At 36.5% G+C, this 10884-nt stretch overlaps 1 protein-coding gene across 1 annotated transcript; it reads right to left on the bottom strand.

Annotated features, from left to right (window-relative positions):
* Positions 1–914: 914 nt before the first annotated feature.
* On the bottom strand, positions 915–6384 carry LOC131636140 (2-succinylbenzoate--CoA ligase, chloroplastic/peroxisomal-like). Its single transcript, XM_058906795.1, has 10 exons — positions 6076–6384; positions 5913–5985; positions 5659–5827; positions 4234–4332; positions 3906–4003; positions 3507–3700; positions 3168–3295; positions 2425–2816; positions 1996–2198; positions 915–1791 (listed from the first exon to the last, which is right to left on the bottom strand). Exons 1-10 carry the CDS (start codon positions 6258–6260, stop codon positions 1662–1664), a joined length of 1671 nt encoding a protein of 556 aa, XP_058762778.1. The 5' UTR covers positions 6261–6384; the 3' UTR covers positions 915–1661.
* Positions 6385–10884: the final 4500 nt, after the last annotated feature.

Here is a 10884-nt window from a genome sequence, read left to right as displayed (position 1 = left end):
AAGGGAAACAAGAAGAACACAATGAATTGGTTGTAAACTGATATTCTTTACTTTCGCTTTGAAACAAAATTACAAGTGTTACAGAATAACAAATAACCTCTTTCATTCTAATTAGGATTTAGTATGCTATTTATAATTAAACTAACACACTAAACTAATGGACTTTTTTCACACAAACTCATTACACAAGCTAACTTAGGGAACAAGCCAACTTAAACAATTCGGCATAACAAACAGACCCAATTCGACATGCTAACAATCATAGCATACTTCAACTTCGACTACAACATGTGAACAGACTTCGACGACATGCTAAGATCTTGTCGAATTGTCGAACCAAGAAGCTACCCTTCGACCATACTAGAGTTCGATCCAATATCTCACAAATCTCCACTTTGGAACAAATTCTATAAAATCAAGGGAACAAACTAGCTTTCTTCCTGCAACTTTATCAACTGCATACAGTGGAAAAACTTGCAACTTGGCAAGGTCTTAGTGATCATATCAGCAACATTCTGATATGTCGAAACCATCAGCACTTGGACTTCTGCACGCTCGATTACCCCTCTGATGAAATGCAACCTCACATCGATGTGCTTAGTTCGTTCATGATAGGCTGAATTATTCGACATGTGTATTGCACTTTGATTATCACATTTAACAGTGATAACTCGACCTTGGAATTTCAACTCTTTAGCAAAACCTTCAAGCTACAATGCTTCTTTCACAACTTCAGGGAGGGCGATATATTCTACTTCAGTAGTTGATAAGGCAACGACCTTTTGAAGTGTTGCTTTCCAATTGATTGTTGTGCCAAACATAGTGAACACATATCCAGAAATAGATTTTCTAGAATCCATATAACTTGCATAATCAGAATCGACATACCCTTGGATTACTACTTTACTATTTTCACCACAGACTCTAAATTAAGACTCTGTTGAGAGACCCATTTATGTACCTTAGAATCCACTTCAATGATTGTCAATGAGCCTTTTCAGAACTCGCCATGTACCTGCTTACAAAACCTACTGCATATGCTATGTCGGGTTTAATTCAGACCATAGTATACATCAAAGAACCTACTATATTAGCATATGAGATGTTATTCATATAAGTTCTTTCGACTTCAATACTGGGACACTGATTTATACTTAGCTTGAACTGAGGATTTGTTGATGTCACAACAGCCACTGAATTCGACATCAAACAATAAATGTGAATTTCTTAGAAGTGGAGTGATTAGGCATCATAAACCAATCAAATAACCACCATATTTACTCTATCACTTGGATTGGTATCGATGAAGAAACACCAGGAAATTCTGGATCACAGCACTTGGTGTTTGGAAGTGGAGAGTTAATTAATTTATCAAATGACTCCTGGTATGGAGAACCCCTAACTAATACATTACATATCCCTTCTAATATGCACCAGTTCTTAAAAGCCAAGGCTAAAAACTTTCTTGTGAGGATTTTGTTTTTATATTACTATTCTTTTGTTTTAATATTTTAGTATACTATATTTAATTAAAAATATATATTAAAATAATAATATGCAATTACAAATTTTTACACAAAAATGCATGTCCTCAATTGAATTATCAACCAAGAGCAAATTGGGGTGCTAAGGCCTTAACATGATGAGAAAAGAAACTTCCTTCAAAGATTACTATGCAAAGATTGTAGCTCAGACACAACCTCCTTTCTAACTTGGTCTCTTCTTATTTTTCCTGTGGTAGTGACTGGAAAAGGCTTCTTCCATTCAATAAATATCTTTGGTATCTTAAACCTGAAAGGAGAAAACAAGATGTGTATCCTGAAACCACCATTGCATGCCTAGATGTTTTTTAGTCTGTGTGTAAAAATCTTATACTATTAAAATGTTGGAATGGAGAAAGTACAAATTTATTTTAGTTGAAAAGTTTTAGCAAACTAGAAGTTAATTCAATTAAAATCTAGCTTAACAAACATGAGTAAATTTTTGGATACAAACCTGCTTAAACTATTTTCCAAACAGTATTGTTGGAGATTCTTTTTAGATAAGTGATACTCTTCATTTGAAGTAGAATGCTCTAACCATTGCCAATTTTCACTAGGTTTGATACATGCTGTCACCAACTCTGTGAAACGAGCATCTGGAATTCCCACAATAACAACACTTGCAATCCCCGGATGTCCTAGTAGAATTGCCTCAACCTACAAACACATAACATGTCCACACTTAACTAAAACCTTAAACCAAGACAAGATAAGCACTTACTAAGTATAAAAAAAGAAGAAATTATGAACTCCAAAACATGCTTAGAAGAAATGTGGTTCCGATATCATACATTAAATGTGTTACACACTAATTAGTCTTAGTCATTTGGTCTCAAATCAAAGGTATAAATTATTAATCTTTGCAGTTGTGCATGTTTACTACCTCTTCAGGGTAAATATTCTCCCCGCCACTCTTGATGCGACCATTTGTACGTCCAAGGAGCCACAAATTACCATGACAGTCCATTGATCCAATGTCACCTGTATCAAGCCATACTTCATTCCTCCGATTAGATGAGTTTGTGAGAGTTTGATCCCAATACCTGACCATTAAATGTGGTCCTCTAGTTAAAATTCTTCCAGTGTCACCCGAAGAATCTGTACATATCTTCAGCTCTACATGAGGTGCAGCCTTGCCAACACAAACACCTTGTGGCTGGTGAATAAGATGTTTGGATTCTACCTCACCATATGTTTGAAAAGTATTGCTTGTGGTTTTTTGCATTGGATCGTATAGTGTCAAGAATGTCATTGAAGAGCATGCCTCTGTCATCCCTTTAATAAATGAAAATCGTCACAGATAATGAGATCAGAAGCACTTTGCTACATGTAAAAGTATGGCAATTTAAATGTGCTAAAGTACTTATATACACGCTATTTCTATAGACAAATGAAATAAAGTTGAACTGTTTTTATAAAAGTTATAAGCTGTTTTTATAAACTAATCCACATAGCTTAAGAAAATAAGCTGAAAACAGCACAGGGACATGTCATAAGTTATATCCGCAAGCTCTTCCAAACAGTTCCACAAGTGCTAATAACACTAGTAAGGTCAAATAAACTAATCCAAACATACTTTAGTAAAAAAAATTTCTTCTAGGCAAGATTGGGTTAAGAAAGACTTACCATAAGCTGAAATAAGCTTAGCTTTCTGGAAGAATATGTTACTGTCTTTGATAAGCTCAAGTGAGAGGCTTCCACCCCCATTGAGTATTTTCTTGACAGATTCTCCCCCTTTCCATGTTTCTTTGTGCCTAAAAAATATCAAAACATCAAATAAAGACTTGATATATGATGGTAAACACTACTTTAGGATATTTTATTTACTGTTTAGTCTAAATCAGGAAACCTTTTGATAGAGTGTAGGTTATTTTATAAATTAAATTATTTTAGATGTTGTATCATATGACCACTTTTGTTTCAGAAAGAAACAAAGTTTTCTTCCCATTTGAAACTAGAATATACCTAACAATAGAAATCAAACTGGCCATCATGGCAGGAACCGTGATAAAAGATGTGACAGCATGTTGTTCTATGGCATCAACAGTTAATTCTGCATCAAACTTTGGCATGAATATATGGCAACCTCCAACCATGAGCATGGTCATTGCTGATGACAAGCCACCAATGTGACATAATGGAGCAGTATGAAGATAAACCTGTTAGAGAACAAATGGAAAAGAAATGGAGAACTCAAACATCAATTAGATGATTGAATGTTTCAGCTTGGTTTATAATTTAACATGCAAGTAAGTAGAATCTAAGTAAGTAGTTAATATTGACAACCTCATCATGTTATGATATAATGGTAAGTGGTGAAAACCAATAAGTAATATAAACTGGATGTAATGGGGAATGGCATACATCATCTTCACTATATCCAACTATTGCAATCTTTGCTAGGGACTGTATGATTAAAGCTTCATGGCTTATTGTCACTCCCTTGGGTTTTCCAGTAGTTCCTAAGAGTCAAGCATATAACAATTTCAGCAATTTGGAAGTACATTATTATCAAAAATTCACACAAATCGTACATTACTACATGGCATCAGTTTACAATACATGCAAGTCATATCTCGATTTAATACAAAACTGAACTCAATCCATACACACCTCTTCTGGATATGAATCTCGATTTAATAACTAAGTGAGAAGTTTTTATTTTTGAGGCAATCAAGTGAGAATGTTGAACCTGAAGTAAAGCATATTATGACAGCTCCTTCAGGTGCCCAAGAGTAATTAAACTCTATAGGTTTCACTATATGCTTCTTAAGTATTCCTGGAGTCAACACTGCAAAACAACAAGAGCAATAAGTTATAATTATTATTCAAGCTTATAAAAGCTTTTATACATAAATCGTACTTTAGTATAAGGTTTAAAAAAATGTTCGCGTCGCCGCGTAAAGGCTTTCGTGATTTCGGTCGGTACAGTTGTCGCGATGCTAATTACAATCGTCCCAATGTGAATTAACCATAATTTTTTCTTTAATATAAAAACGCTATGAAGCACGGACACCTCTAAGAGTAAGCGTGTCGCGGTGTCCGACACGCGTCGGTGTCCGACACTTGTATGACACCTGTACGACACGTGTCGGAAAGGTCAGACAAGTGTCGGAAAAGTCAGACAAGTGTCTCTCAAAAAATAGATTATTTTTTATTGTTCGATTCTCTTTAAATTAGTGTCGGACATTCGTATGACACTCATACAACACGTGTCGAATAATTCGGACAATGTTTTTCAAAAATATTTGTTTTCAACATACCTTGCATATCTTTCGGACATGTTTGAAACAATATTATCAATAAAAATTAAAGATATTAATTTTTATAAGAGAATTCTTAACACTTTTAGTAATAGATAGATAATTGAAGCTTAAATACTACTCCCTCCGTTCCTTTTTAAGTGTTGTTTTAGAAGAATTTTTTGTTCCTTTTTAAGTGTCGTTTTAGAAGAATTTTTTTTTCCTATTTAAGTGTCGTTTTATAATTTAATGTTATAATTTATCATTTATACCCTTATTTTTTCAATAACTCCACCTTAAATTTTTCAATTAGTCATTGGAAAAAGAGGGTGTATGATTGAATTTATTTATAAAGAGAAAAATAAATAAGGGTATAATAGAAAAACTAACTCTAATAATCCACTATCTTGGTTGAAGAGCTTTTTGCTAAAACTATTTTTTTGTTCCCTCCGTTCCTTTTTAAGTGTCACACTTGCCAAAATTTAGATTACCAAGACAACCAAAAAAGAACTAATATTTCCATCTCTTTTCCTAATTTACCCTTACCTTTATCATTTCTCTTTCATAAACACTCCTCAATTAACGTGTCAATTAAAAAAGTAGGGATATAATTGACTTTATACCTATAAAGTGACAATTAAATAGAAACAAATTTTTTTGCCAAAAGTGACACTTATAAAGGAACGGAGGGAGTATATAGCGGTGTCGGTGTCCTAAGTTTTTGATATTATCAGTGTCGAAGTGTCCGTGTCGTGTCGTGTCGCAGTGTCTGTGTCGGAGTCCATGCTTCATACGGTGATAACGGTATTGACATCAGCACATGTTGATACCGTTTTGTTGCGGCGGTAAATAAAAATACACACAAATATTCCTACCATTCCATTTCTTTGCAAAATCTGAAGAAGGAGAATCCAACAAAACACGCCACTTCAAAGATTGAATATCAAATTGCTGTAATTTGAAGTACCATGAATAGCAACTCTCATCAATCACTAACATCACTGGCTTCACTACAGCCATTGCAGACCTCGCCTCTTCAAAACTCTTCAACAGAAAAAAAAAATCATTTCAAACCACAAAAACAATACAAATTAGTGCAATCATTCATGTGTACAGAAAATTTGCATACCCAGCGATAGTTCAAAGGAGCAGCAATTCCTCCAACAAACGCAATGGCTAATAACCATTCCAAATACCAATCACTGAAACAAAAAATCAAATTCATTCACCATTCGTAAAATCATTGACAATGAACTAGCATCAATAACTAGATTGAGTAGATTATATACTACCTGTTGTAAGCAGAGATGGCGACAACGTCACCGGGTGAGACGCCAAGCTGGAGAAGGCCGTGTGCTAGTGACACAACTTCCTCCACAAACTGTTGACCGGTTTTACGGTGGTTGCCGGAGATGGTTACCGGAGAGTCTCGCCGGAAGGTTAACAGTCGACTCAGACATTGGCAGATGTGAGCCATGAGGAAAGTGAAAGCGGGCTTTGCTATTCTGTTTCCAAACTAACGCTATCTGCTGAAACACAACGACTTTAGTTTCTCATGTTGTTATCACACGTGTCATGTTTTTATTGGTGGTTTCGAAATTTCTCTATCTTTTTCTTGCATTCGTGTGTTTGATTCTCAAGTGTCTGTTATGCTAAAGGATGACATAGTATAAGCAAGCAATCATTAACCTTATAAATACACATCCGTGACACTCTAATTATTATTGTTTTTTTTCGATTTTTTTTTAAATAACCGTATTTTAAAAAAAAAATAAAAAAATTAATTTTTCAGAAAATTTATCAAATTGTCTATGTTTGACAGTACACCCTGGAATATGCGCCAAACTAAATGGCGCAAAAGTGTAATGCTAGTGTGTATGCGCCAGATGAAATGGCGCAATAGTGTTACCCACATTAGGTTAGCCATTTGAAATGACGCCTATGTGGGTTTTGTATTTTTTTTTATTACAAATAATAATTAGAGACCCATTTGGACTACCGGAAACAAATATTGAAACAACGATTGAAATAAATAAAGCTGGAAATAAATAGTTTTATTAATTTGAACGCAAAAATACAACAGAAACAACAACTGATAAACAGAAACTTAAAAAGTTCTAGTGTCGGTCATCACCATAACGCCCTTCCGTTCCGCATCTAGGTGCTTGTGTAACACGTCAATGACGTGTATTGCCGCCGCAAACCCTAGGGCCACCCCTTCCCATTCCCCTTTGTGGTTCATGTTGCGTTTGTGTAGATGGCCCTGGAATTGTGTTGTCCCGGATGTCACTGTCTAGGAATTCGTCAAGGCCATCATAATGTCCCGGAAGCCGATTGTCGTAAAGTCAGTTACCCAAGCCCTCAAATGTGCTAAATGGTGGTGGGGGAGTAGGGTGAGATACGAATTCCGGTTGGTAGCACTCAGCGGCACTTGAACTACCTTGATAAAAAGCCAAATTGATTAGTTGGTGTCGCAAAGCAAAATGGGGTACGGTGGTGAGATGATTGTGATATTAATGGGTCATGGGGGTCATATTCATCAGTTGGACCATCGTCGGGGCTTAGTGAGATTCTTGATGAACCAGCCTCGTTGTATTAGCTGAATGACCTTGAGGAGCCTGCCTCTTGGTAGAGGGAGGGGTGTCTAAGGCTTTGATGAGGTGGTTGACAACGAGGTTGAAGAAGTGGTTGGAAATGGGTCTGATATGATTTGTCATGTTGGTGTTGGTTGTCATGTTGATAGAGTGGTTGTGACTGAGTTTGGAAAGGGTTTAATTGTCGGTAGTTTTGTTGTTCGAAGTGGTATTGGTATTAGGGGTATTGTTGATGTTGTTGTGTGTATTGTGGTTGTTGTGTGTATTGTTATTGTTGAGGTTGTTGTTGTGGGATGATATAATTTTGACGGCGGGGGTCTATTAAGTAGAACGGGTCAGCCACAAATAAATCTGGGGTGGTAACAGTTATGTACCAACTCATGTATTGTGGTGATGGTTTCATTTTATGATCACTTACAGGGAAGTCGAGGGTATGTTGGGCACGATCTTTCCACATCTGGCGCCATTCGGTAGCGAAATCCTTCCAATTTTGGACATCCCATTGATGGTTGACTCGTTTAAGGTGCCATTCTCCCAAATCAGTTGGAGGATCAGGGATACCTTGATGCATCCCGAAATGGAGTTTCACCTGGTCACTTTGATGCATCTCGATGATGTTGTACCGAATGATGATCGTCTTTGCAGTCCAAACAGCGGCATCTTCAACTCTAGGTTCATGATCGCATTCCAAATATGGTCGCCATATAAACTCCATGTATAAAACTTATAAATTATTTCGGTCATATGTTAAAAAAAGGGATTGAGAAAAGAGGAAAGAATTAGAGATTATACATCCTCCGGTCGTAAGTGATCCAGAAGCTGGCGGTACATCGTGATATTTGACCTTAGATTCTTTGTGTAGTCCATCCCTTCATCTGATATCTTCTTCACCCCGTACATACAAAGTGATGAAGTGTTAAAGAAAGGAGATAAGTTTCCTTATAAGGAGACATGTCTGAGAACTATTAAAAAATGACACATGGCAAATAATGTTGATTTTGAAGTGGCCCGCTCGAACCTAGAAAGGTATATAATCATTTGTAAAAACCTTGATTGTGCATTCAGACTGTGTGCTTCGTATATGAAGAGAAGTGATGCCTGGGTCATAGGGTCGATTTCACAACAACACACATGTGTCAACTCCAACATGTCCCAAGATCATATGAAGCTTAGTTATGATCTTATCTGTCAGGAGATCTTGCCTCTTATCATCTGTGACCCGTCTCTGAAGGTGAAAAATATTATCTCGCATATCACTACATCATACAACTACACTCCATCCTACAGAAAGGCTTGGATAGCGAAAACAAAGGCCATTGAAATTGTGTACAACAATTGGGAGAAGTCATACAAAATTCTTCCATGTAATCTAACTGCGCTTCAAACATATGCTCTTGACACCGTTTCTATTCCAGAGACATTGCCAGCGCATGCCCCGAATGGAACCCGTGTCCAAGGAAATGGAATTTTCCATCGCCTTTTTTGGGCTTTCCAACCTTGCATACGAGGGTTTGCATATTGTAAACCGATACTGCAAATCGATGGAACTTGGTTATATGGTAAATACAAAGGAACCATGTTGATGGCTGTTGCACAAGATGGAAATAACAATATATTTCTAGTAGCATTCGCAATAGTGGAAGGTGAAACTGCCGCAGGTTGGAGTTTTTTTCTAAGGAATATCTGAGAATTTGTTGCTCCTCAACCTGATCTTTGTTTAATCTCTGATAGGCATGCTTCCATTGAAAGTGCTTACAACAATCCAGCAAACGGATGGCAACACCCACCATCAACAAATGTATACTGTATTCGCCATATCGCCCAAAATTTCATGCGGGAGATTAAGGATAGGCACCTCAGAAAAACACTGGTCAATGCAGGATATGCATTAACTCAACCTACATTCCAACATTATCGGAGTGAAATTGTATTGTCAAATCCGGATACGGGAAGTTGGATTGATAACCTTTCCAGGGAGAAATTGACCAGGGCTTACGAAAATGGCGTGCGATAGGACCACATGACAACAAATCTAGTAGAATATGAATGGTGTTTTTAAGGGCATTCGAAACCTTTCTATCACTGCACTGGTGGAGGCAACCTACTTTAGGATGGCTTCGATATTCTCAACAAGAGCTAAGAGGTGGAGTGCTGTTAGAGAATCGGGTCAACTGTTCAGCGAGAGTTGCATGAAATTTATGAAAGAACAATCAGTGAAGGCCAATAGTCATCATGTAACTGCTTTCGATCGATTCAACCGCACCTTCAGTGTTCGAGAAACAATTGACCATAATGAAGGATTGCCGAGACAACAATATCAGGTTCTACTAAATGATCATTGGTGCGACTGTGGAAAGTTTCAAGCATTTTGTATGCCTTGCTCACATGTCATAGCAGCACGTGCATTTGCGCACCGAGACGCATTATCACTACTATCTCCAATTTACAAGACTGGGACATTGCTCCAGATACACAGTGTGGCATTTCCAGTGGTAGCGAAGGAGGATTACTGGCCTGGGTATGATGGGGAGGTAGTTTGGCATAATGACACGATGCGACGAATGAAAAAGGGTCGCCCCAACAGTACTCGTATTCGAACCAAAATGGATATGCATGACAAAATGGAAAGAAAATGTAGCATTTGTCGTCAACTAGGGCACAATAAAAAGAAATGTCTTAGTCGTGGAACAACCTCATCGCATGTTTAATCAACTTTGTAACATATTTTTACGATAATGTATCAACTTCATGTATCGACTTTGTAACATATTTTTAATCAATGAACTCTACTTTATTAAGCGGCGGAATCGAAAACACAAACATTAATTAGGGTTAATAATAATTTTAAGAAATCAGCATATCGAACAATTTTACGAAAATCAAAGTCCGAAATCAAAAACTTTGCGCGAAATTAAACGAAATGGGGTATTTTAAATAAAAAACCCTAACACGTAGGAACCATTTCAGATGGCTCCTATGTATAAACAACAACATATTTGTGCCATTTGATATGGCTTGCCCTATCTTCATCAACCTTTACGCCATTTGATTTGGCTAGTTCACCAAAAGTGTGAATCAATGCGTCATTTGGTTTGGCGCATACCCCAGAGTGTGCTGCCAAATCTAGACACTTTGGTAAATTTTCGGAAAAATTGGTTTTTTTGTATTTTTTCTTAAACCTGGATATTAATTTTTTTTTTCTTTTTTTCCTGATTTGACCTTTTAAAAAAACTGATTGGACCTAAAAGCTTATTTAATTTTTTTATTTTATCTTTTTAAAAATCTGATCTGACCTAAAAACTTATTTAAAGTCTTTTTTACATTAAGGCTTTAAAGGCATCCAAAGTCTCATCCATGACTTCAAAACGCATTATTGAAGCAGCTCAAGGACTTGTAGAAAAACCCACCTACCTCCTGCAGTGCATTTGAGGTAACTTTTTGTTATTTTTTTTCATTTTCCCTAAAAAAATAAATATATAAATATGAATTTCGCTCATTTTATAGACC

This window comes from Vicia villosa, unplaced genomic scaffold (assembly GCF_029867415.1).
Source record: "Vicia villosa cultivar HV-30 ecotype Madison, WI unplaced genomic scaffold, Vvil1.0 ctg.001648F_1_1_3, whole genome shotgun sequence".
Classification (NCBI taxonomy): Eukaryota; Viridiplantae; Streptophyta; class Magnoliopsida; order Fabales; family Fabaceae; genus Vicia; species Vicia villosa.
The sequence above is the reverse complement of the archived record's forward strand: the minus strand, read 5'-3'. Positions and strand labels throughout refer to the sequence as shown.

What these genes read in the sequence shown, in the direction of transcription:
- LOC131636140 (XM_058906795.1), bottom strand. Translation starts at nt 6,260, where the DNA reads ATGGCTCACATCTGCCAATGTCTGAGTCGACTGTTAACCTTCCGGCGA. An exon ending in GCCATCTCTGCTTACAACAG is followed by an intron (nt 5,986 to 6,075) that starts GTAGTATATAAT and finishes TTTTTGTTTCAG; the next exon opens with TGATTGGTATTTGGAATGGT. An exon ending in TAAGCTTATTTCAGCTTATG is followed by an intron (nt 2,817 to 3,167) that starts GTAAGTCTTTCT and finishes CATTTATTAAAG; the next exon opens with GGATGACAGAGGCATGCTCT.